We start from the raw sequence: 27,433 nt of genomic DNA, 5'->3' as shown, positions 1-27,433 counted from the left end.
GTTAAATGTGGGATTTGTTTGTTTGTGTGTGTGTGTGTTTGACACTAATTATCACTACGCCAGTTGAAGCTAAATAGTTTTTAATTTTGTTTCTAAGAATGCTTCTTCATGTTCATTGCTCTTTCGATGAGACTAAACCGAGTTTATTATTGTAAATATATATGTGTATATATATATATATATATGTATGTAATATATGTATATGCAAAATATTTATTGCTAATAATACGCGCGAGACGAGAAAATAATCAACGAGAAAAACCAAATAAATATGTTTTTGTTTGTGTGTGTGTGATGCAAAGTTTTCTTTTGTTTTCATAAATATTTTTCGCTAAGCAAACATCTTGTCATAAGGCGTTATTAATGAGGGTCTTTTCCTAGTTTGAACAGAATCAGAAACATAATCGGTCATCGGTTATCGGTTATCGTTTATCGGTAGGTTATTGCGAATACTCTATTCTTTTGTTCTTAGCTCTTTACAGCAAAATATGTGCCATATTTGCCCTACCATGTCATGTTTCATTTTAGGTACAACGTTTTCTCCTGCTCTTGAGTTCTTGGCACTCCTCCTCTCCGACCGGGCCCTAATCAATAGATGTCTGCGGCCAGCTGCAACCCTTACAATCTAATAGGTATTCAGGTGTGTGTGTTTTACTTTAGGCTATACAATCCTTCTCTCTAAATACTAATGCAGGTAGTTCGTTTACACGATCACCAGAATTTCGTCACAAACATTTCTCGTAATGCGTTTGTATTTACTTGATTTTGTTGGTTTTGTATTATGGGTACGCGGCTTGGCTTTAATACTTTGAATACTTATAAAAGGACTAATTAAATTTGGCCTAAAACTGAGCCTGGATATTACCCAACTCCAGTTGCTGCTGCTCAGCCACTAGGCAGGCAGGTTGGTCTGCTCGTAGAAATCGGGCTCATCCTCGTCGTTTTTCACCTCGCTGCCATCCAACTGTGCGAAATGAGAAAGCGAAATTCTGGTTAATCCCCAATTCTGGAGGGCAATACGAATGGAGGCTTTACCGCTTGCAATTCCTCCGGCTTGTAGAGCGATGCCATTTGCAGACGTATGGGCACCATGAGTATAAGGAAGAAGGGGAAGGCCAGCGAGAATTTTGATGACTTGACCGCCCATAACACGGCCAGGCAGAGCACCTGGATGGTGGTAAACAGATGCAGCTTCCAGGGCCGCACACGCTTCACATAGTTCGTGGGCGGATAATGCTTGACCGGCATGAAGTACAGTCGTATGCTAAATAGAAGGAACGCGAACAGATCAGTTGTGTGTGGATAATGGACATGTGTCATGGTTTAGCTAACCGTTCAAAGAGCTGCACGCCGCTCATGGAGGCCACGCCCATGTAGAGAAAGACGCCAAAGAGCACGGCCATGGGTATGAGACGCAGCAGGGGCGACATCAGCACCGACAGCCCAATCATGACGCACACAAAGAAGCCGGACAAGCGCTGTTCCTTGACATCGATAATACGCGGCGATTCACCAGGTGCATGCGTGCTGCAAGGATCCAAGCAAAATAGTTAAGGGGCGGAGAAGGAGGAGAGGCAAGTTAACGCACCGTGACATCACCGTGACGGAGGAGACATGGGTTACGGAGCGCACTGTGGCCGCACAATGCCAGGGCATGCCAAACAGGCCGCAGAAGGTGTTCAGCAGGCAGAGCAGCACAATGTCCCAGTGCAGGCCGGAGCCCTTCTTCAGGCCGCGCTCCGGCTTGTCCACAATCAGCTCGGATATCTGTGACTCCATGAAGATCAGTATATAGACCAGCAGGGCGGGCACCACACAGGCAAACGGCACCCACGTCTCGAATGTGTTGAAGCCAATGAACCAGCCGCGTTTCGTCGGATCGCTGGGCGACAGACCCTCGGGCACCACCAGCTTCTCGGTATACACCGACGGCACCAGATAATCGACCAGCACGAATATGGCTATGGAAATGGGCACACCAAAATCGCCAAGAGCTCGCCGCGCATTGCGGCCCAGGAAATGCGAATTGCGAAACAGTTTCAGATAGTAGGCGACCACAAAGGTCGCCAGCGTGAGTATGGTGCAGAAGAGCGCCGTATTTGGCTGATTGATGGGCAACTTGGGCGTCGGTGGAGTCAGCGTGGTGCTGGCATTCAACAGGCTGACGCTCATATTGAAATTTGTGGCATTCGCGGCGGTCTCGTGCTCGACCAGCGTCGGCGGCGGCAGATTGTAGTCGGCCAGCAGGGGATTGAGCTTGTAAATGGACACAAGCTTCATCATGGTCTCCACAATGTAGATGAGCGTGATCAGAGCCGAGAAGATCTCCTGGGTGAAGCGTGTCAACAGACGCACATAGACGCTGCCCTCAAAGGCGGACACGCACAGCGCGATGATGATCAGCCAGATGCCGACGTAGACGCGCAGCGACAGGAAATCAAAATTGTTCTCCGTGCAGAAGACCATCAGTGCCTCATCGAAGAGCAGCAGCGGTCCGGTGGTGCCAATGATGACCAGTGGCTGGCAGGACAAGCAATGGAAGACAATGCCAACAAAGGAGCAGGCAACCAGCGTCTCCGAGATGCCAATCCAGCTGTCCGTCTTGGCCGAGGCCAGGCCGCCGAATGTGATGGCCGTCGATAGGCAGGCAAAGTACATGAAGACGGTCGCCGCCAGCGTTTCCGTGTTGAGTCCATCGAGTATGTCGCTCTTGTACATGGGCATGCGGCGCTTGAGGTCGTTGCGCAGGCCGCCCCACATCCGATGCGTTTTGTCCATGGGACTGGGCTTCTTCTTTTTGCCACCGTCGTCATCATCGTCGCCGCCATCGCCGCCTGGGCCGCCGGGCCCAGTGATGGCGCCCAGCGCCTGCTTCTCGAGCAGCACCTTCTCTTCATCCCGACCGACTTTGATCATTTCGCTGTCGCGCTTTACCTGCAGCGCCTTGATCTTGCGCGTGCGTATCCAGTCTTTCTTGGCCTTCAGCTCGTCGAAGGGCAGCAGATCGTGACGATCCCAGTTGCCCGGCGGCAGCACAATCGAATCATCCAGAAACTCATTGATGGCCGACAGCAAATCCCGGCGATCGTCCGCCTTATAGGCAATGGCATGGAAGTGCTCATTGGCCATCAGTGTGGAGATGGAGCGACCCACCTCATGGTAGTCCAGGTCAAAGTTGCGCGGTCCCAGCAGCACGAACATGAAGCGCACCGGCACCGGCACCTCCGTCAGCGTTGGCATTAGCACGCCCTCCGAGAGACGGACAAAGGCAATTGTCGGCTGTTCCAGGAACTCGACGGCACCCACCTGGCGAAGCGAAGATCAATTAAATGCTCCATATGGATCCTCCCATGTGCCGACTTACCAGTACTGTGGTGGCCTCAGCGCCAGCGGGTATGCGCTTGAGTATGGTATCATTCTGCAGCTTCTTGAGGTCCTCCTGCGAGGAGGAGTACACGTCGTCCTTCATGTCAATCTTAAGCTCATTGCTGCGCTTGCTGCCCCCAATCTCGCTGGCGGGCATAATCTTGATCTTCTTGTCATCGGTGCTGCCCGAGAGGTTCTGTGGGGAGGAGGGAGCTTAGTATCGAGGCACGTCCAGGCGATGTACACTGGGTGTTAACGGTAGACAACAAGCACAACATGCAGAACATTTAACGGGCGTGCACTTAAGGGTTAAAGGCTGATTCTTTTTATTGAATATATATATTTTTTTTCTTTATTTTTTTCGGTGCATTTTGAGGTAACATTTTTGAGGTTAAGGACAGGCTAACTTACGAGTAAGTTGGTAAATAAACAACACACAATTGAGAACTTGCCAATCGTGGAGTTGGAGAGCATTTAAAGTGGATCTATCTAAGAGAGGGGAGTGGCTACGTGGTGGCTAGGTGGGCTAGTTGGGCTAAAAAGAAACGGCTCGATTTCTAAAGCACTTTAGCGGAGGGCAGGGAATGAAACCGTTACAACTTTCGATACCCTTGCATGGAGTTATTATATTATTCTTGATCTCTGTATCAATAGCCGGGTCAATAAAGTCATGTCCGTCTATCATGTTGCATCTTTAAGTGGAACCACCTGGCCTAGGATCGATCGATCGGTAGAGATTAGATTTCTTTTAAAATAAGACTGTTTTGATTTTATATCTTAACTAGCTTTACTTTCTTCATTACAAAATCTTATCAGCATCGGACTACTATGTCATATTGGGAAAGATCGATCCGAGATGGAGCTCCTAGCGAAACAAATCTTCGCTTTTCCAGATATCATAATCATCAATTACTAGTTTTACCATTCTCCCAACATATATATTTAGCTGTCTTAAAATCATATAGCTGCTATCGATAGGATATACAGTTTCTGTATCGGAACACCTCAGAGTACTAGGTATGGTATATCCATATATAACTTGTAATTATCAATATCGGACTACTACTTATATCATAATAGGAAAGATAAATCCGAGATTGAGCTCCAAGCGAAACAAATCTTCGCTTAATCATAATCAAACTCATCAATTACTAGTTTAACCATTCTCCCAACTCTCTCTATCTATCTATCTTAATATCCTTCTACTATACGATATATGTTAGCTGCTATCGATCGGAAATAGAGTTTTTCTATGGAATCATGGGAATGTTCGGAAACATATACAACTATATGAGCAAGGGCATTTAATCTTCGGCATGCCGACAAAAGCTGTTGCTTGTTGCGGCAATTCCATTTGTGCAGTTTCATTCCCTGATCTGTTGCATAGGGGGTTTATTTTTGTTTGTCAAATAGGTCTTTAAACTTATTACACCCAGATACGATGTCGTCGAGTGTCGTCGATGATCTATGGCGCCCAGATTGAGCATTGCCGCTGGCGGCGCACTGGAGGTCACACAGATGCTGCGTCTCGCCTTGGCAGATCGTTGTAGGTATTGTTGTAGCTGTTGTTGTTGTTGCAGTTGCTGTTGTTGTTGTTGCAGTTGCTGTTGTTGTTGTTGTTGCTGTTGTTGTTGCAGCTGCTGTGAGGCCTCGGCGCCCATCCAAAGTAGCTTTTGGTGTGGTGCGCAATTGTGAGACAAAGTGTGTTCAGTGTTCAGATATATATATACACATATACATATATATATAAATATGTACATATACATATACATATATATAAATATATATATACAGTGGTATTTATACGAAAATGGGCAAACAAAAGAGTCGCAGAAACGAAATAAAAGAAGAGTCAGAACAGAGAAAAACAGGACATAAGCAGCTTGATAACAATGTCTGTTAACTATAGATGCCAGATATATATATCGTATATAATATATATGTCTTTATACAATAGCCGTTCATTACCGATTTGGGTATTAGATGCTGTTGGTGTTGTTGTTATTTTTGTAGTTGTTGTTGTTGTAGTTGTTGTTGTTGTTGGTGTACGATTGGTGTGTGGTTGATGAAATGTAGCACAGTTATGGGCGCATTTATGCAGAAATAGACAAGAGCATATAATGAACACGATCAACGATCAATGATTAACAAATTTTGAAACACATTAAAGCCAATTTATAGCGATTACAGGACACGCACTGAATAAATGCAGGTTGTTAAATGTGAGTGAATTATATATGTAGATCATTGAGAATCACTAAGGATCACAGAGGATCACTGTGAATCACACAAGATCGCTGTGATCGCACAGAAGATCGCTGTGGATCCCTGAGGATCGCTGTGGATCATAGAGGATCACAGAGTAATCCAGAGTTTCACAAAGGATCACTGAGGATCCCTGAGGATCACTGAGGATCGCTGTGGATCGCTGTCTTACCTGCAGACTTGTGTAGCTGTTGTACTTGCGCTTGGTGAAGGGCAACACGCCCTGGTGCTCATTCACGTGGCGATGGCGCAACAGCAGCGATCGCATAACCGAAGGCTTGTCATTGATATTGATAAGATCATCGACCACCATCTACAAAGAGCAATAAGATAACACCAAGTTAAGAGAGAGAGAGAGAGATGAAGGCAGATAAGCTAGTTTACCTGCTCGACAACGCGATAGGCAACGGCGGGCAAATCCTTTTCATTGAGGTCCAGCAGGACAACGCCCGTTTCCAGGCAGCGACGCAAATTGAGCAGCGAGTGGAATGAGAGAGAGGCAACATGCGGTTTGCCCCAGCGATCGGAGCCCTCCTCCACATCCTCCTCATATTTGATCCAGCGCGCAGTCTCCTTCCACTCGCGATCATCGCCCACTCCCGTGAGCTCGTCCAGCTGCACGAAGATCTAAAACGAAAACAAAATTTTAAAATATGGTCTTTCTAAACGTGCGTACAATCAATATTTACCTCATGGGGACTGTGATCGACCTCGGGCCTCTGTTTTTGAAACGGTGAAATTGTTATCTGCGGCAATTGTTCACGCAGCTTGATGGATGAGTGATGTATCTTGTGGCGTCGCAGGGCGCGCGGATCATCCGAACGATGTGATCTCAGCTCATTGAGATCAGCTTCCTGTCCAGGGAGAAACAAGAAAAACTTTACTTTAGTGGGGAGCCCAAACAAAAAAGCAGGGTTCAAAAGCTTAAGGGCATTCAGTTAGGGTCTGTGATCAACCTGTGTGGCCGGCGTTTCGGCATTTGTCTATATAGTAGGTGGATGTGAATCCGAGCATAGTTGGCAGCAAGAAAAGCAATGGTAACGAAAGGTATTTGACTGGTTTAGTTTTCAATTGGTTGACTAAAACCGTGGTCAAGGTTAGTTAAGAGGATATTGGTTTGGACAACTAGCTAGAGTTACGGCTGGCCTACCTCCAATGCCGTGTCCTCAGGCTGCACAGAGATCCTACGCGCACCTGCATCACCGTTCTCCTCGAGTGTCTTTTTGGGTTCCACGCTGTCCTGATGTGAAAATTTACGTTGTCTATAATACTGATGGCGGCTGAAAATGTTAAAGAGGTTAGTCTGGAATCGGATTCAAGTTGTAGTTGTGTCTGTGGCAAACCTTTTTCTGCGTTTACGTTCGTGCGATTGGTCCGTGGGCTGTTCATCATAGCTCAGACTGGGCGGGGTGATGACAATTTTCTTCTTGGCATCACCGAACTGGACGTGCTTCTCGTCAGCCGAATTGTCCGAGTGATCGCCGTGTCCAGCACGCTCGGAGACTAGCGGAAAATCTTCGGGTATATCATCATAGTTTTGTGCATTATTCAATGGTTCAGTTTGGCTCTCGTATTCCGAGTCTTCCTCAATATTCAAATCATTTGTGCGTACTACGAATAAGCAAAATTAGGATAGGATATATCGCATATTAATTTATAGTAGGGGTGCTCACTGCTCTTTTTCCGCGAACCAATCGGCTGCTGGCTGTTGTCCTGGAACGTGTTTACATCGAACTTTTCTTTGCGCGCACTTGAGCCGGCAAAGACCTTGTCCATTTCCGAGTCCAGCAGCACTTCATCGGGATCCTCATTGCCGGACTGCAAATGGAAATGGGAATTGCATTTGGGTTACTCAATCGGCAGTCTATATATACATATATATATTTTCTGGTCACGTTATGTGAATCAAGACAACAAAATACTTTTCAATTAAAAATCTATAAGAAAAAACAGTCATGCGACTCGACGGCGACAACATTCAGCATCACGCAGCCCATTGTTGTTATTATAGTTCTGATTGTTGTTGTTCTTATTGTTGTAGTTGTTGTTGTTGTTGTTGTTGTAGCTGGCGCGTGACGTCGTCATCGTCGTCGTCGCCTTGTCATGTGTAAATATAATTCTGTAAATATTGACCCAACTCTGCCTCTTGCCACAGAGTTGCAGAAACAGCCCGCAAATTCATCATGAAGTGTCGATCTTCGATCTCCGCCCCCCAATAGCCCCTTGCTCCAAGCATTCCCCAGCGATCACGCACCAGAACACTTAAATATACTTCCATCATATATCATACAATCGCAAATTGTTGATATCGTTGGATCGATCGTACCATCATCTCTTTGTAAGCATATTTAATGGCGTTTATGTTAATTGTTTTTAATCGAAATCAATTGATTTTCATAGTGACGAAGGCATTGATTGACGCTCTTTCAAATCGATGCTATTTTTTTTTTGTTATTTCTTTATTATTTTCTTTTTTTCTGTGTGCAGTTGTTCTTGTTGCTGAAGTTGTTTGCGAAATACTTGCTCTGTTTTTCTCTGCATATCAATCAAGCTTGAAAATAGAATTCTAGTCTATTTTAAATCAGAGCGAAGGCTAAAGATATCGAAATGTTGCGTAGTGAACCTCAAATTGTCAATATAATCGAGTTACAACTATGGGCTTTATAGATATATTTATGTATAAATTAGTCAGCTATTAGTCTATACATATGGTACAGTCTAAAGACCACAGTTATTACTTATAATATATAAAAATATATTTATGTATATATTCTTCGTTTATCAGGCCATTTGATGACGCGTTCAGAGAGTTTCATGACACCCAATAAAGTCTATATTTGAGAAACCAACGAGAAAGTTAGGATATCTTTGGCACGCCGAACATTTAATACCCTTGTAGACATTTCCCTTTTGCAGTTTGCTATAAATATCTTAAAAAACAGAATAGTTTGCCATATAAGATCCTTCTTTTCAACCGATCGTTCCTATAGCAGCTATATGAAATAGTGGTTTCAAGATGTCTAAGAGATCAGACAGACGGAGAAGCGAACGGTAGGACGGGCAGATGGACATATTATAACAAAATATGACTATGAGGACTCAGATTGAAATTTTATCTAGTATGTCTTAGCAGTCGGTGCATTTAAAAATAGTTGGCTTTGTAATACTTATAATTGAAAAACATATATCAATAAAGAATGTAGAATCAGGCAAATTAGTAGCAAATATTTAACGACATTTCCTTTCACAATTTTCCTTTAAGTTTCTTTCATTTAATCTGTTTAATTCAAAGCACAGTCTTTGTCCAGGTCCATGTAGTATACATGTGACATATGTAAATTCGTTCGTCAAAGTCTAAGCTGAGCCAAATTAGATTATGCGCCATTAGCTACCTGTTTAAAGAGCTTGTTTTCCACGTGTTTGTCCTCGCACTGAATACAACGACTTTATGGCTGTTTGCCTGGGCTCAACATGAAATCCATCTTATCCTAAGCACACACACATAAATGAAAATGAGTATGAAATTAACTTTATGCGGCTGCGTCTGTGTGCCGCCTCCTTCTGCCTGGCACAACTGCCACAGCCACGCCTCCAAAATTTACAGCCCTCTAAATTTACCTCCCGCACGATATTTTCTGCTAAATTTCCCTAATAACTTTATGATGTCGTGCTACATATCCTTGACAATTGCGTAGCTGATAAGCATGCGGGATAAGCGTAACAAAAAAATATGAAAAAGAAAATAGAAAAGGAAAACAATAGACTGGAAAACAAATGGGGAAAAATAAAAGCCGAGTTTTAGTTCGATTCAGTTAGGTTCCGAGTTTATAAATAGCAATTTAATAACGCTGAGAGCATGCACGTGGGAATATCAAATATGTGTCCTGTCTGTCCAACTGTCTGTGTGTGTGTGTGTGTGTGTGTGTGTGTGTGAGGGTGTGTGCGATTATGTGTGTGTGTGTGTGTGTGTGCGATAAGTCAAAGCGTAACGCGCCCCGTTACGTTAATTAATCGATAAGAGCGAAACGAGGCAAAGGAGCGCGAGGCACATATGTATGATTATTATAATGATGAAAATGATGTTAATTATGATGTTATTGGTAATGATATTGATCATAATGATGTTGATGTTTTTGCCATCTGTCATTAGACTGACTGACAGACGTACAGACGGACAAACAGACGGCGAGCCGCACGAAAAGTATTTTATCATGCAGCCATTAGCCAAGGCCAACATTATGAGTTAACCGTTAGCAGCAAGTACTAAACTAAAATCCACCAAACCAGCAAAAGCCAACCAACCCAATCAAGCGCCCATTGCTGATAGCGCACAGGTGGAGAGCGCACTTTAGCTAAGCGAACTGTGCAGCAGTGTCAGCGTCGCTTATCAAAATAATCGATGGTGTGTGTGCGTGTGTGTGCATATGTGTGTGTGTGTGTGTGTGTGTGTTCTGCTCTTTGGCCCACCTGCAACGCCCACATACCCACACCCACGCCCCAACGCCCACTGCCCCGCCCACAGCTGTCTGAGCTGTCAATTTTCGTTTGCTGCTGTTTGCTTTGCGTTTTGCTAAATTAATATGAAAATGCCGACGTTGTTTCAGACAACAACGCAACTTGCTCACATTACAACAACAACAACAACAACTACAACAACAACAACAACAACAAAGGCTCGCAACGGCCCGAAATACGCAAATCTCTTAAGAACCTATTTAAAATACATTTCACTTGTTGACTTTGAATACTTTTGGTGAAAGTTTAGTTCAAAAATAGACTCGACAACATTTTGACAGTACATCAACTCTTTCAACATTGACCACGAAATATGAAAATAAATTCGAAAATATTTTCAAAAAGTCACATTTTCCTTAAAAAATATAATTATAATATTCATTTAAGTGAAATAAGAAACAATATTTTGAATGCCTAATATAGAAATTATGGGAATAATTTGCCTGAAAGCTTTGTACAAAAATATTGAATAGCAAGTAAGAGTGCTCAAGATGGGAGTGCACGACTAAGAGATACCCTACATCCAGCGCAGAGTATGGGGAGAAATAAGGGAGGTATATAAATAGTGGAAAAAATTACATACCAATTCACAAATCTAATATACCTTGGTACACGTTTTCAATAGGTTTAGGGTATAAGGGTATAATATACTAGATACAAAAAATGCTTGTTATGCTAGTTAGTTCAGTTGCCTGAAAAATTGGTTCACTTGAAGCGACTCATCTAACAAGAACTACATATACCCATTAAAATCGGTCGTTTGACCCAACTCTGAAGTTTTTCACCTGAACAACTTTCGCATTTTAACAAGTTTCTGTTTCTACAAAACTTTAACCCAGACCCAAAAAAAACTTCTAAAAACTCATATTGTATTTTTCTGTATTATTTTTGTCCCCACTCAGGTGTGCAGCATTGCGTAAAGACTCAAAAATACTCGAATAAACGCGAACTTGATGCACGAACTCGCATTTAGCTGGTCTTCTGCTCAAAAAGTTAGTCATGTGTGTGGCATGTTCCTTGTTGAATGTTACTGATGCGGTTTGAAAACATTTGAGTGTTAGCTGGCAAGTAGGGGGCGGAATGGGACGGGGAGGGGCGGAGCGGAGCGGGACAGAGCGACCTAGAGCGGAAAACAGCGAACGGCACGTGACTTAGAAGTCATAAGCAAGTTATGCGGCAACTTTTTGGTTGCCATGTTGCATGCTGTCAGCCAAATTGAATCAAATTGTGGCAAACAACTTGAACAGATTTGAGTGTTGGCCATTGTTGTTGTTGCTCTTATGTAAGCAGCTGGGGCCAATAAGTTTTCAAGTCAAGTTTAGCCGTTCGTGCTTAACTTCTCATCACCTCTCAGCAATAAAAACGCCTCCGTCTCAAGTTTCGTGGCACTTTCCATGACATGTCCACGGCCATGTCAGCGGCACATTGCCATTCCCAGTCACCCACGGCTCCTATCCTACCCTTCTCCCACTTGCCCCCCAGCTTGTGCACAAATTTTCCGCCTAAAACGGCTTGTTCTGCCGAAACACAGTCCGATGAAAATTTAAAGTGAATAAATAGCGACTGTGTGATGCCCTGTTAAATGTTGATTCAAGCAGAAGAGTATTTTCTGATAGCAACAACAGAGTAAAAACAAAAGAATTAAAAAGTAATTACAGAGTTACAGCAAATTAATTATACAGTTGAAAAGAATTTAAAGAGTTATAGTAGAGTAGTTAAAAAGTTTGAAAGTAATTACAGAGTAACTGCGCAACAATTGCAGAGTAATTGCAAAGTTATTAAGATTGAAACGTAATAAAAATGTAATTATTTGCTAAGTAATTACACAGTTAATTACTATATAAATTAAATTATATAATTAACACAGTAATTGTTGTTTGATTAAGAAGTAATTATATAGTATTTGCTAAGTAATTGCAAATTAAGTTTGAGAAGTAATTAAAAAGTAATGACATTCTAATTACATATTAATTGCACAAAATTTAACACAGTATTCTTAGTAATAACTCACATGGATATTTAAAAGTTGGTATGGAATATGATCAAGAAACTGCTGACTGATCGACGATTAAAACTATGTCAGAAATATAATCCCAAAAATTAATATAAATAAGCACTGAGTGTACTCAAACAGTTCGTTTCTATATACCCCGTTCAATAATGCATTCCAAAGGGCATAAAAGCAGGAAGAACAACAAATATTTCAGGACCTGAGACAACCTCGTTCAGCTTTACATTTCACTTTTGACTTGAAGGCATCTAACGGAAAATGTACACAAAAAAAAAAAAATATGGAAAAGGAAAAATGTATCCCATGCGTTGCGCATAATTTTCTTCGATTCTTTGGCTCCTTGGGGCCAACCATTTCGTATATTAAATTTGTTTGCAAATTAACGATGCTCCACTTTGTTTGTGTCTGTTCGAATGCCTATGGGTGTACTTGTGTGCGCGTGTGTGTTAATTTGATGGGAATTTTAGCAGCGGAAACGCTTGCTGAAGGACAGGAAGGGCATAAGACAGGCGAGCAGACGGGCACTCAGCAATCGACACGTGCAAAGGTTAAAATGTTCATTGTGCTCTAAAAGGCGTTAAAACATAATGTAATTGAGCTAACATGGTCTATATACAATATGACATAGCTTGTTCTCGTAATAGTGAGAAAAGTGTTGCATACTTCAAGGTCAACGTATTGCCTGTATGAGTGCGGGTGTGCGTGTGTGTGTGTGGGGCATGCAGCATGAGCGTAAGAATCTGAAATTGAGATTGGTTTTCACTTGGGTAGCTGATGTGTGAATTATGCTGGGCATGCGAATATATATTGAAAGTACCCACACACACACACACACACATACACCCTCATACAGGCGCACCCACATTTCCAGCTTTACAGTTACGACCGCAAAAGTGTGCAAAGATGAGCCATAAAAGATGCTGCCGTCCATGGCCGCGCCCCGTATCTCAGTTGCCGTTACTTGCGCCCATTTTATTTATTACATGACATTGTGAGTGCCCGAAATGGCATGCGTGTATGTGTGTGTGTGTGTAAGTGTGTTTTAAATAGAATAGAAGCTGGCCAAGTGGCCAGGCTGCTGGCTCACTTGTTGTGCGAAAAATTCTGGCTAGAATTTGATCCAAAATATCTAGATTTAAGCTTGTGTGTATCTGTGTGCGTGTTTTTATGCACATTTTTTTATAATTTTCAAGGTTGTGCGCTCTTGAAAACTTTTCAGGTATTTTGAGTGAGTGTGTGTGCGTGTGTTTGTGTGCGTGTTAATATAAAGGTGGGCAAGTTTTATAGATCAAACATTCAGCGCTTGTTTTACCTTGAAAACTGCAAATATTTATTCAATAGACGAGACAAAGTTTTCACTTTTAATTTTCACAAAGTTGCAGCCCGCAGGCGAATTTTTCATTAGTTCCGTGTCCCGAGTTGTTGCTGGGACTTTCGTAACAGTTGCTGGCTGGCGGGCTGCCTGTTGCACTTTGACCTGCGAGCTGCTTAACAGTTCACTGCAGAAGCAACTAGCAAAAGACACAAGACAGCACACACACTCACACTCACACTGGCACGCACACGCACGCACGCACACTACAATAGAAGGAAAACGCGTGGAGACGGAGCAGCGCGCGCTCTCAAGCCTTAAAATGTTGTGGCGTCTGGGAAGGCTTCCCAGCAAATGTCGTGACTATGGCTGTGGCTGCTGCTGCTGCTGCCAGCGCTGCCACTGCGTCGCACACATGTTACATGCGCAGGCGCACAATGGAGGCGCGCGTATAACTGTAGCATAGTTAACAGCTACTGGCTGCGCTGCCAACGTCGCTGCAGCGCAAACAGCTGTTCTCACGGCCGCTGGCGCTGACCGAAACTTTTACAACTGCTGCTGCGGCTGCTGCTGACGTAAATCAAATGCACTTTACGTGCGCCCCCAAAAAAAAAAAAAGCTTCGCTCAAAGCTCGCTGGCCATTTTGGCAGCGCAGCAACTGCATTTACGCACAGCTGCATATGCCTAACACGTGCCAAAAGCTTTTGCAGCTACCGAGGCAAAGACGAAAGCTAGAGCGAGCGAAAGAGACAGAGAGAGAGGCTGAAAAACTAAGGGAGAGTGTGTGCAAGTGCGAAAGCGAGCCTTGCACACGGTCAAGGTCAATATGTTTGATTGGGGGTGTTGAGCTGGCACGGGCTGCCTGACAAAAGCTTTAGCCAAAAAGCTTGCGCTTTTACCCTAAAAATATATTCGAATTATGAACACTTCGTTGCACAAGGACTCTGGCAGAGGCAATCTAATCTAAAATATTACATGTTTGATTATGAAAAACAAAAATAAACAATGTGTAGAGAAGGAAAATAATTAAAAACTACATGCCAGAAAATAAATATTTGCTAGGCATAAAGAAATTTGATAGAAGTTCCTTTTATGCGGACGAATATTAAAAAAAATTTGAGTTTTCAAAGGAAATGTATTTAAAAATTGGTTATTTGGAAAATTAAACTTGATATTACGTTCAGAAATTCTTTAAAAATAATTTTAACCATTGTCTAGGTTAAGAAATATTTCAAAATCGTTCTTTAATAAGAACTGAACAAGAGTACGGTTTTGGCTAATCAGTCCTAAAATCATTTTCTTTCATTTTCTTACATGTTCTAAAACTTCATTTACAAGACTCTTGCAACCAGTGTGCACTGTTTGGGGCGTGTTCTGCGCCGTTGGTGGTAGGGGCGTGCCATGTGCGTGCTGGGACCGTCTGCGGCAATTACGAATTGATAACAGGTAAAACTCATCGCACTCAGTCATATGACACTGCGCGAACTGCGTGGGCAAAACTAACGGGATAATTGAAATGTTGAATGCCTAAATCATTGCCTACTTGACGGGGCGGGGTGGGCGGAGGCTAGACGAGGCGAGGCGTTAGCTACCTTGACAATTAACTTAATGGCCAAGAGCAAACGCGGCTTTCGCTCAGGTGTCAACGATTTCATTACGAGCACTTTCTGGTCAATGCCAATGCCAACAGTTGTTGTTGTAGCTGCTGTTGTTGTTGTTACAACTGCTTGTTGCCTTTATTATTATTGCAGTTGCAGTTGCAGCCTTGACCACGAATATTGATTTCCTGTTGTGGACTATGTGTCTCTGTATGCGTGTGTGTGTGCGCGCGTCGTTGCCTGTCCATCCGTCCATTTTGAATGTCTAACTAGCTTCCGGAGCAACACACACACGCCCCCCCATCCACCCCTTCTCTTGTTAACTGTTTCTAGACGCACAATTAAAAGTGCGCTTTTGTTGTTGTTGTTTTGTGCTTTGTTTTGCACTCAGTTTGTGCTTAGTTGTTGTTGTTGTTGTTGTTGTTTATCCATTTGGCTTTGGCCTTAAAGCCGCCCTCGTTGCTGTGTGCCATGCTGCGTATACGTAATGCGCCCGCTTTTTGTCTGGTCTAGTTTATAGATACATCCAAGTGAACGTCTAACGGGTTTATGAAGTACGTGCGGGCGGTAGAGGAGGTGGGGAGGGGTGCGTGTATGGCATTTTGAATGAATGAATACGTGATTATGCGAAATCCCCGCACACGCACACACACACGGACACAGACGTCTCCCGGTCTGTGTCTAGGGTATTGGCACACGAAAGCGAAACTGTAACTGAAATCGAAATTGAAACCAAAGTCGAGATTCGATTTAAATCCGCAAAAAAAATGCGAAACTGGTTTCCAAATTGTGTCACTGACTTGCTGGCGGGCATGACGACAACAACAACAACAACTTTAACAAGCGCGGAACTGAATAGAAAAGTAAAAATTTTGTGATAGCAACAACAACAATAACAAAACAAAAAATCAATAACAATTACTTGACATTAACCGCGCGTACAGCAGAAAAAAAAAAAAACAAACCTAATAAACAAAAATAATAATAAAACACAAAAAATAAATAACAACAAACCAAATGAATTAATCAGGCAGATAAAAAATAAATAAAATAAAAGTAAATTCCATTTTTTTTTTTGCACACTCGAAATTTAACGCATTTTTTGTTTGTGGAAAATTACCGGGCATTAGAGCTAATACGAGCTTATAAATAATGCATATAAGTATAAAACTGAACTAACTGAACATTAGGAAGCATTCTCAAAGCCGTTTCTCACACAGTTGCCCGTTGACAGAATATGAAAAATCGATTTTGGGTAGGTTTCTCGTAGACAACTCGCATTCATTGCGATTTTTATGTGCACTCGGGGGCTTAATAATAAATTATTAATAAATTCTGGTAGATCAGTGATCGGAGCGAAAGTTGATGCCATATGTGTGCAAATTGTTTTTGTGGTTTGCAATGAGAATTGACTTTAAATTGTTAGTGAAAATCTACGAGAAAAGGATCTTCCGCTAATTGTAAACTTATAGAAGGTATAATATTTCTAAGCGAACTAGTCTCTCAATCTTAAAGATATCGTCTTTAAACTTTGCATAGATCTTTCTGTTACGGGCAATACATATGACGGAACCGGCCGGATCGGACCACTATATCATATATATCAATGTGCCCATAAGTAGGTGCATGTATTTTTTGTTTATCGAGATATCTTGGCCAAACTCGGCATTGATGAGTTTCACTATGCTCCCTATATATATGCAGAATCTTATCAGCATCGGATAACCATATCATCATATAGCTGCCATCGGTCGAAAAGTTGGTACTGATATGGAAACCTTTTTATGACAAAACTCGGGATTAATCGTTCCAATGTGATCCTCATATCCATGCAAAATCTTATCAATATCGAACGACTATATAATATAGATATTAAAGGAAAGATCGGTGGAATGGTAGAGAATGGTTATAGAGCAAAATGTTCTGTTTTCAAAGATATTTTCCACGAACTCAACATTTTCGTGATGTTCTATTCTCACATATCTGCAGAAGCCACATGTCTGAAGGGGTATTAAATCTTCGGCATGCTGAAGATATCCTTTGTTTCTCGTTTGAACTAAAATTGAAAGTCTAATTATATTAAAAAATAATTTTGTCATGATATGTCGAACACAATGTCTAATTGTTATAGCCATGTCCGTTTGTGCCTCCCTTATCAAGTATCTTCAAAGTCCTTTGTATTCCTTGAAAGCTTTTAATCTTTAATGCGACTTTCTTATCCTTAATTAGTTAATTAAATGATATGCACTTTAACTACTTGAATGTTTTTCTCCCTCAATCAAATATTTATAAACTATCTCAAAGATCTCTAATCAATATTCAAGTATTTAGCTGATGAAAGGACTTTGGTTCATTCCTGCAACTCAATTTTAGCCTTTACTTACACTGTCTTATGCTTCATTAGCTAATTAAATTATATATATATATAAATACTTTTCAGTCGGGACTCACCTTTTTCTTGGTATTGAAGCCCAAAAAGGACAATTTGCGCACATTGTTTTCGCGGCCGCTGGCCGAACTGAAGCTCATCTTGGCGCCGTGTCCTTTCGCAGTTCGTAAAGGATTTGTAAAGGGTTTTGGGCTAAAGCCTGATTATTATTTGATGATTTGCAGACGCCTGTACCGGCGCAGTTGCATTGAGCTGTGGGTGTTTGGGCGCGTCCACTGCGGCAGCTCCAAGAATCTCGGCATTCGGTGCGACGGCTTCCGACTGTAGACCGACCGAAGGGGCTGCAAGTGTGGACAGAGGATACACTTAGATCGCAATTACATTAATAAAGAATAAAGTTATGACTCTGCCTGCTTAAACTGTGGGCCAATTGAGACGCACACACACACACACACACACACACAACATAAAACGCCGAGCAATAAAATTGCGCGTTGCGACTCAATTAAAGTCAAATGCCAGCAACACGCACAACTCGCGACCAAGGGAAAGGGGCAGAGATTGGGGCTGGGACTGGAGCTGGGGCTGGGACTGGGGCTAGAGCTGGGACTGGAGCAGTGGCTGAGGCAGGGGTAGGGGTCGGGGGCTCGAGCACGCGACTTGCGCTTGATCAATTGCGAGTGTTGAACATTGGAACGCGTCGCTTCTGGACGAGCTCTTGGGTCTGTTTGCGGGCGGCTTTCATTGATCGCCATTTAATGGCGACATTAAACCCTCCAATTTGGGGAGCAGCAAATAAATATAGTTTCTCTCACTCTTATTTATTTATTTATGAATAATAACTATTTTTATCTTTGTTTTATTATGATTGTTATTATTATTTGTACTATGATTGTTTTTATTTTTTTTAAGATACTACAATACTATTATAATACTATTATAATTTTTATGATTATTATTTTTTTTACTATTAATATTTTATTTTTTTTTATAAGAGCCTTTAATTTGATAGCAGACATCAAATAAATAAATTCATTTAAATATGGCTTCTCCTAGCTTCTATCTTTTCATTTTTTTTTTACAAATTTATTTTTATAATTATATTTTTTTTATTATCATTATCTTATTAATTTTTTACAGTTATTGTTATTATATATTTTTTTTTTATTTTTCTGAACCTATTATTTTTGAAGAGCCTCCAATTCGGGAGTTTATTATGCAAAATTTACGCAATTTAAATCTTTTATTTTATTCTGATTATTATTTTTGCTATTATTCTTCTTTTTTTGTATTATTTGCACTCAGTACTATTTGCACTGGCTAAGGCCTTCGATAAAGACAATATTATATCCAATCACAAATTGGTTTTTCGAACCCGCCTTCTTCCTGTGCCCTCACCTAATTGGCTGGGCTAATTATTATCTGCCGCGAGGCGCACTATTTTTGTATTATTAATTATTAACTATTATTTTGATAATTAAACGCCGAGTGAAGTGCGCAACTGACTCAGGGGAAAGCGAACGAGCAACTGACGAGCAGCTGACAAATGCAAAACTTAATCTAAATAGGCGAGCGAATGGATTCGAGTGGCTCATAAATATAGGACTGAGCACTGGAGCTGCGTGCTGGCGGGTCTTTAAAAGCAACAGTCGTGTAGGCACCTTTTCGAACGACGTTCCAACGAATTTTGGCACAGTCACAAATTAAATTATCGAAACGGCGCGGATACGTGGGCGTATCTATGGGATACGTATCTATAGGATACGCGATACGCGATTCGAGAGACGCCAACGCGAGGCGCGCTCAATGACAAACGAAAGCCGTGTGAACCTGTTGCGGTTGCGATGGCGCTGATTTATGCGGCTCCCAGAACAGAATTGACAGCCGAAGCGGAGCCGAGCGTCCGCCGAGTGCTGCTCCCCGCCACGGGCTGTTAAAGGGGGTCGGGTAGGGGCAATGCGGGGTGTGTACGGGGCGCAGATAGTTCGACCTGAGTCTCGTGCTTAGATAGGGCTCAGGTCTATAGCCTCTGTAGTTGTTTTGGCTATTCCAGGCGATTTATTTTCGTTTTGGCCAAATTCGCGTTATGCAAGAAAAATGTGACCAACGTTTTGTTTGTCTACCTGCGATAAAATTGATGAGCTTGTGTGTGCGAGGGTACGTGTGTGTGTTTGTCTAAAGTTGGCCCTGGATTAAACTTGAGCTTTTGAATACACACACACACTTACACACACGGTGCACACACGCAGGGATAACTTTGGTGTTTGCTAACCTTGAGAACAGTGTTGTGAACCGCATTAGTTATTAACTCGTGTCGCATTATTTGGCCGTGGTTATTAACCAAGAGACACGCTTGATAGATTGCGCAAATAGAGAAAAACGGAAAAGCGGAAAAGCGTTTGCTTACTTAAGAATGGTTTCGTCTGGCACTTAACTGTGTGTACTCTATAAAGCATTTGAGATTTGAATGAAATTCCAGTGTTGGTTAAGGTACTTAAGTACTTAGGAACCATAGGAAATGGACGGAAATGGATTATTATTTCATTCAGCTTTATTGAGTGTAGATTATATTGTCGTTATTTATTTATGTTATCTTGGTCATTTATAGCGACGTAGATCCTCAGATCCACAGAAAATTGTATACATTTTGGACAACTATTTCTTTTAGCTCTTTCGGGTAAATACATATCAATTACTATGTAATATAGTATATCATTAAGTATTCTTTTTAAGCCATGTATATATTTATTTTAATTTATTAAATTATTTATTGTTGGTATCCATTATATCTATCCAATCGAAATGAAATGGAGTACATTTCGGAATATTATTTCTGACTGATTTTCTTTTTATTTATTTTTGTAGTCTAGTAGATCATTTATCGATAATTTAGTGCTACGTTGATCCTTGGATCTACAGGAAATCCGCCGATTCAAAAGAAAAGGTTTACATTTTGGACTATTTTTTCATTCATATTCTTCGGTAATACTTTTACTTATCTAATTTGTAATTAACTTCATCTAGTGATCTACTATAGATCCTTAGATCCACATCTCTTTTGGACTACAATCATATATTCTTCCTATCGTACCACGTACTTATCTATTATATTACTTATGTAATCTGATTGAACCCCCGCTTCCCACAGCACATCTTCCGCAAGATCAGTTAAATAAAATCGTGATAATGTGTAGCTTTGCCATATACCAAACTCTATTAACATTATAATTTACCTAATTTGTATAAACATGATGAAATTGAAAGCAACTAATATATAAAAATCCCCAAGTAAAGTAAACATTAATATGAAATTCAAAATAATTTATGATACTTTTTATAGATCAAACATGAAATCCAAAATAATTCGCGTTACTTTTAATAGATCAAAAACAAAGCTAGCCCGCGAAATTTCGATCAAAATCAAGGCATAACCCAAAGCGTCGAGGATTTTAAAAATATTCCAGCAATACATCACCCGAGCAGACAGCTTAAAGTGATTTTTATTTATAAATTTGCTCAACTGATCAAATCGATCGCGTGACTCTCTTCTTTTGTTTTTGTTGCCTCTCGGCCAATTTGCGGCACGTAGCAAATAATTTACACGTTTTATGGTGCACAGAGCCACAAAAAAGGCGCATGTTATCAACAACAAAAAATTAGAGACTATAAGTTGTAAGTAACAGGGCCAGGCGGTGGGGCGGATGGGTTTAACAAACAAACGGACGACTAGAGCACAGTGTGGCCATAAAGCAAAGGTGCTATAATTTAAGCCAAAAGCAAATAAACTCACTCAAAAACAAAAACAAAAACAATTCCGACCAGGAGCCGTGCAGCAGAGGGAAGAGCCCAAATTAACGTGGTGATCAATTTTATGGGTTCATTAGCGAAACGACGCAAACGATCGATCGTTCAAGGGTCTGGCTTAGTTTTGATTTAAATTGTTGTTTGTTCGGCATTAGGCGCTGTCTGCAGCTGTCTTATCACAGCGGTACAGTGGACATCCATTATCGAGATCGCCTTATCGATGCGCTTCGATATGCCTCACAATTTATTTAAACAATTGACAGTAATGTATGGCATTTGGCCCAATCGCAAATTATCATCAAATAATTGTCTATAATGTGACGCGTTGCCAAATTGATAGCATTGGCGGCAAAAGAACTATACATAATACTAGTAGAAGTGTTCTAGTAGGGAGTGGCCGACTAGAAGACACCCTAAGCCCAGCGTCAAGACTTAGTCAAGATTCCTGTTATACACAAGTGCATCCAAATTAATTTTATTAGCGAAAAAAAATCTCTTTATAATACAAATAGAAGTGTTCTCATTAAGAGTGCCCGACTAGAAGATACCCTGAACCTAGCGCCAAGCTGCTTTTACTAACACACAAGATTCCTTTCATAGAAACTTACATACAGACATACGCGTGGCTGTGTCGCTTCTCCCCTTCGCCCTACTCTATGTCTAGGAAATGCATTCTTGATAAAACTCGGTGCTTAAGATCCGATCTTTATGCAATTTTCACCGCTTTAAATATGACATACAGTATGACATACACAAGTTAGTTTGTATATACCAAAGCTCTACCAGTTTCATTCAATTTTGGAGGAATAGAAAAAAAGATAACCAAAAAGTGAAGTATTCCTAATCTATGTATACTATACGAATGTTTGTTGTATTTGCAAGCTATTCCTTAAAAAACGTATCTCAAAATCGATATTAATCGATATCATGACAAAGGTTTCAGCTATCGTAAGAAATGATAAGCTGCTTTTACGTAGTCCACTCACATGGAGTGGGTTTGGGCTATAATTAAGTACCTTAGTTTGATTACAATAAATGGCAACATAATTATAGTTTTAATAATCGACTTATCAGCAGGCATTCCTGGGCAGAACTTCAAGTGGCATATCTTGATATATGACACGTGCTCGCCATTATCGACCGGCGAAATAATGAAGTGATAAACAACTCCAGATCCAGCCGGTTCTATAGATCATTTGTTAAATGATGTGCCGCTCAAACAGCTGCCAACTCGAATTGTTGCAGTTGCCGATCATGACCGACTCCGGATGCACCTCCCAAGAACCGGTTTACAAATTGCAACAGTTTGCAGCAGGCAGCTGCCACAGCCACTGCAACTGACATTGAACTTGAAGTATTCGAGCGAGCGAACGAGCGAGAGAGAGAGAGCAATAGAGAAAGGGGGTTGCACTGCCATGAAGCGTATTTCCTGTTTCGCGCACCTCCAAAAACCCGTAATAAAAAACGCCACCGTAAAAATGTCAGTTTAGAAAACATGAATTATAATATACTCCAGCTACTGGGGCATTAATGTCGACGCCGGGCAATTATTCGTATTGAAGTGTGCCCCATATATTATTCTCATAAAAAATAATAATAATCCATAATTTGAAAGGTATTGTCCAAGTATAGCCCTAAATCTTGTTCGTAAAAAAAACAACAAAAAACTGCGATTAGACGAAATTTGATTTGCGGTTTGCCAAAAAAAGAACTTTGTTGCCCGCCAGACAGCTCGTCATATCAGCAAGCGCAAAGTATAAGGAGAATAAAAAGAGTCGTTGCGCCGAGGGCTGCCAAACGAGTACCTCTACTGCACTATGAATACAAATGAGTACTTTAAGCTAGCGGCGAGTCAAATAAATAGTTTGGCATGTTCATGAGGTATTCTATATGCGTTAGCTCTCTTTCAGTTCTTATATGTTATGATTCTTGTTTGAAACTTCTTAGAAAATTTTTCATTATGAGGCATCTGGACATCGCCCTCGGTATAGCGCCAGGCACTGTGAGTATAGTTCGCATATTCTGCTTTGCTTATCATTTTATTACTAAACTGTCGTAAATCGCTTTATCATTTCCGGCTAGAAGATTTAATGCGTATTTTCAGAACAGCTGGACTCGTGCCACCCTGTTGTTTGTAGCTTAAAGATCTATACGAAGATATGGACATGGTATATATTCTATTAATATATTCTTGTCAACCTATTGTTTAATTGATCAAAGCGATCACTAATTTATTAAATATACTCAAGTACATACAGTTATATACCAAGTATATATGTATATGTAGGTATATTCTATTAAAAAAAAAATAAAAATTATTCCAAAAAGTCGGCCTCTAAAATCCTTTCAACCCTTAAAGCACAAACGTCGCTAAGTAAATGAAATATATAACTTTAATATTCATTCAATGTCATCCAGATATGAACTGTCTTTTGAACAGTTTCGTTTTCTTTAGCGAGCGATAACTGTACTATGTATTAGCAGAGATGTTTGCTCTCCCGTGAAAACCTATTTGAACTGCTTGAATCTGAGTTTTATATTCATTTTGACGGCATATTGCCGTCGTGCTATATTTTCGCCTATATCTCAAGCAATCCTCGCACTTGCACAATTCTTGTTCCATAAATTATGCAATCGAATTGTGCCTTGTTGTTGTTGACCTAGCCGCAGTCGCAGTTGAAAGTAGTTTCCATTTCCACTTGAATGGCAAACACTTGGCGCTTGTTCGACTCTATGAAGGATTTATGGCCACGCAGGCGAATGTGGCTAAGGGTTCATAGCACTTTGCCAACTAACTGCACTCGAAGTGATCAAATAAAAATACAAACAACAACAACAATAAAAGAAACATAAAAAAAACGTTTAGAAAACCTTACGCTTGAACGATTTGCCAGCCACATGAGTGTTCGAATGAAAAACCAATTGCGATTCGACAAACCAACTGCAAATAAACAAAACTAGCAACAACAACAACAACAACAACAACAATCGGAGAACAGAGAACTCTAATTGGACTATTGGCGACCGACTAATGACCAACTGATACAACTGACAGACGATCGACGGGACCGGGCTCTGACTAACGGCAAATGCGGCGTAATCAATACCCTTGTCAAAGTACGTTTATTTCGATATTGATTCCCCTGCTGCTGCTGCTGCTTCTTCTTCCCTTAAGATAAGCGAATTTCACGCTTCTGATCTGGCCGAAACCCCGACAAAATATATCTATTAAAAAAATAATAGAAAAAAAAACTACAAATATGGTTCTCAAGTGTTTCATGCATATGATTAATAATTTCAGGAAATACTTCGTACATTGCACAATATCTTAACTTGATGTTTCGTTTTAGGGGTTCACTGGAGACAAGGCATGGAATAGCTGCGTCCATTGGGCCAATGACTAATTGTTTTGTGATAAAGAATTTGCTCTTATCGAGTTTTGATTAAAAAGAAAGAGGGGAAAAACGAACTGCTTGCTTAATAGCTACATATATCAGACAGATATTGTATCATCTAAATGAAATTTAATATGTGGCAATCACTTTTACTCTTTTCGTAATTGTTTCAGAAATTTCAGGAACTGTAATGATTAATAGGCATTTACTGGTGAGCTTTTGTTTTGACTGTGCGCCTAGGTTAACGAGAGAGTTTTGATTGTTTACATGGGAAATAAACTAATAAATCTCGTATTCGTATTAAACACATGAGTATTAAGTATGAGTATATTTGAGTATTGCATTACGTATACTCATGCTACTCATGCTTAACAGAAATGTCTACCCCCGCCCGCTCCGACACCTGGCTAGCACAAAGAGGCACACTCTCATTTGTTATAACATACTCGCGCATACTTTAAATTGCAGCCGTTGCAAATTCCGTGAACCGTGCACAGGAACAATAAATACTAGTCTGAGAAACAAAACATGAGCTACCCACAACTTGTGTAAACAAAACTGCAGCAACAACAACAACAGCAGCAACAACAGCAACAATAACAACAATCAACTTTAGGCGTCATGATACATTTTGGTTAAATATCAGCAAAGAACAAAAAAAAACTACACACAAGTCAAGATAAACAAATTCTCGTTACCATTGTGTTGTGAGAGGGTCACAAAAGGGCTGCAAGGCGTGTGTGTGTGTGTGTGTGTGTGTAGGTTAAGGCAGCCAAATTATTGAGCCATTACTCACACAGCTGTAACCGCAGAGGGAACAAGAAAGAGAACGCACGGGTGAGTGTGTGTAGCAAAGGGAGACAGCACCAAGAAAGGGTGCGCCCCGTCTAGCATACACTTGAATTTGCATGCCGCGGCAGTCGTAACAACAGCAGCAGCAACAACAATGCTGCAAGCCGCGAAATTCACGTGCAGTCCGAAAGCTTAAAGAGCTACAAAACTTTAACGGTGTTGATAACGTTGACGTCGACGTCGACGTGCACGTCGCTGCGGCACAAAGGAGTTGTTGTTGCTATTGTTACAGTATTTTGCATAAAACAGCAGACGAGTTTAGCATAGTGCGCAAGAGAATGAGCGAGCGAGAGAGATGGTAGAAGCAGAGCAGGAGTAAAGAGCAAAAACGTAAACTATGTTTACTTGGCTTTGAGCAGTTAAACAAAAAGATGAAATGAAATGAAAGAAATGTAAGAAATAAATAGTGAATGGACCAAACTATGCAGAACCAGTTTCAAAGAGATAGAATTAAAGAGTCACAAGGAAAGAGAGCGGGAGAGAGTCTGTGAGTTGAGTAATTACATGCTGCATTTTCGAGCGTGATTTGTTTTTATGTGAGATATTTATTAAGCAGCACAAATAATTTAGATTTAATTTTTTTTTAAATAAAATTTGTTGGCTATCAAGCAAAACAGAACATGATATGGTATAGGGGAGTGGAATTTTTAAAAGAGGAAAATAAAAACAAGAGGCGTTTTTAAACACTAAATTGTCAGCTGATATTTAACTGTATTTTAGGTATTTCATTTGTTTTTGGATATTTCAAGTACAAAACATAAATTGCTTGTCTGGGGTTTGACACATTTCAGAGCGTCATAGCCACAAGTCGAAAAGTTGAACAAAAATATTCCAATTTTTAAAATTGGCACAAAAATAGCAGCCAGAGAGGCCGAGTCGTAAATGAATATTATAATTGACACGTACTTTAAGAGCTCTTTTACCTACGACTTTGATGATGGGCTGCAGCCAATTTTACCAGCTGCTCTTCAGTTCTGTGTTTCGGAAATTTTCCACTGTGTGCGGCACAACTTCATTGACCGATCTGGAAAAAGGGCCGACCGGGGGTCGGGGCGGGCGAATGACACAACAAACAAATCGCTTTTCGTACAAATCGCGGCGACGGCTGCGTCACATGTACGCAAAAAAAAACATTCCGAAAGAAACGCGTCGATAAAAACAACAGACAGACGACCAAAACGACGATCGGAGATGTCGGCAACGGGAACGGCCGAAACAAGACAACCACACACACACACACAGAAAATGGCAGAAGTAGCAGCCACAACAATAATAGCAAAAACAACACAACGTTTCTGACGTATATACGTATATATCGGTCCGTATATCTTTTACAATTTCTTTTTTTATAATTTTAATGATTTTTTTTTTTAATACTTTTTAGGACTTTGATAGCAACAACGCGCGCGTCGCGTCGTTTTCGGCAAACTTGAACTTGGGGCGAACGGTTTTGCGGTATTAAGAGTCGATCGACGCTGTCTTTCCGGTCGCACGTTTCTGAGCGTAATGATTTACTGTTCCTGCTGCAGCACGTTTTTAAACAGAGAGCAAACGCAAACAGCAGCAGCAGCAACAAATACAACAACAACAAAAACAAGCGCAACAACGAAAACAGCAACAACACGTTTCGAAACAGAGCGAGAGCGTTATGCGTTATGTAGCAATGTTAATCGTCGACTTGAGCATACCCTGCAGCAGGATTTCGGGTATGCGCTATATTGTTGTACAGAAATGTGCGATTTGTAAATTTATTTGTTATATCTATATAACGAGTACCCCAACGTATTTGTAATGCTTGTCAGCGCTTCTTAATTTTATTAAAGTGTTTTTATGCTAAATTCGACTCTTGCCTATAGTCTGTTTGTTCAATGTAAGTATAGGGTATACAAAAAGCATGCAACGGCTTTTTTTGGAGAGCACGTGAG

At 40.9% G+C, this 27,433-nt stretch overlaps 1 protein-coding gene and 1 long non-coding RNA gene across 11 annotated transcripts; one reads left to right on the top strand and one right to left on the bottom strand.

Moving 5' to 3' along the window:
* Positions 1–14: 14 nt before the first annotated feature.
* On the bottom strand, positions 15–27,023 carry Ae2 (Anion exchanger 2). Of its 10 annotated transcripts, none has more exons than XM_064683980.1 (16): positions 26,886–27,023; positions 17,520–17,798; positions 7,305–7,449; positions 6,975–7,242; positions 6,782–6,911; positions 6,588–6,614; positions 6,321–6,485; positions 6,016–6,258; positions 5,804–5,944; positions 5,335–5,352; positions 4,797–5,036; positions 3,365–3,562; positions 1,589–3,306; positions 1,333–1,527; positions 1,036–1,264; positions 15–964 (listed from the first exon to the last, which is right to left on the bottom strand). In XM_064683980.1, the coding sequence occupies exons 2-16, from the start codon at positions 17,595–17,597 to the stop codon at positions 893–895; spliced, it is 3,867 nt and encodes a 1,288-aa protein (XP_064540050.1). In that variant the 5' UTR covers positions 17,598–17,798; positions 26,886–27,023; the 3' UTR covers positions 15–892. The 10 variants fall into 10 exon arrangements, with proteins under 10 accessions (XP_064540050.1, XP_064540047.1, XP_064540048.1 ...); XM_064683977.1 differs by lacking the exon at positions 26,886–27,023 and adding an exon at positions 26,432–26,571; XM_064683978.1 differs by lacking the exon at positions 26,886–27,023 and adding an exon at positions 26,415–26,557.
* Positions 26,686–27,346, top strand: LOC135429631 (uncharacterized). The gene is made up of 2 exons (XR_010436434.1): positions 26,686–26,826; positions 26,893–27,346. It is a non-coding gene; the product is annotated as an uncharacterized LOC135429631 (long non-coding RNA).
* Positions 27,347–27,433: the final 87 nt, after the last annotated feature.

This window comes from Drosophila montana, unplaced genomic scaffold (assembly GCF_035044405.1).
Source record: "Drosophila montana isolate Dmon_TW-CO22-7 unplaced genomic scaffold, ASM3504440v1 contig_2668_1, whole genome shotgun sequence".
Lineage (NCBI taxonomy): Eukaryota > Metazoa > Arthropoda > Insecta > Diptera > Drosophilidae > Drosophila > Drosophila montana.
The sequence above is the reverse complement of the archived record's forward strand: the minus strand, read 5'-3'. Positions and strand labels throughout refer to the sequence as shown.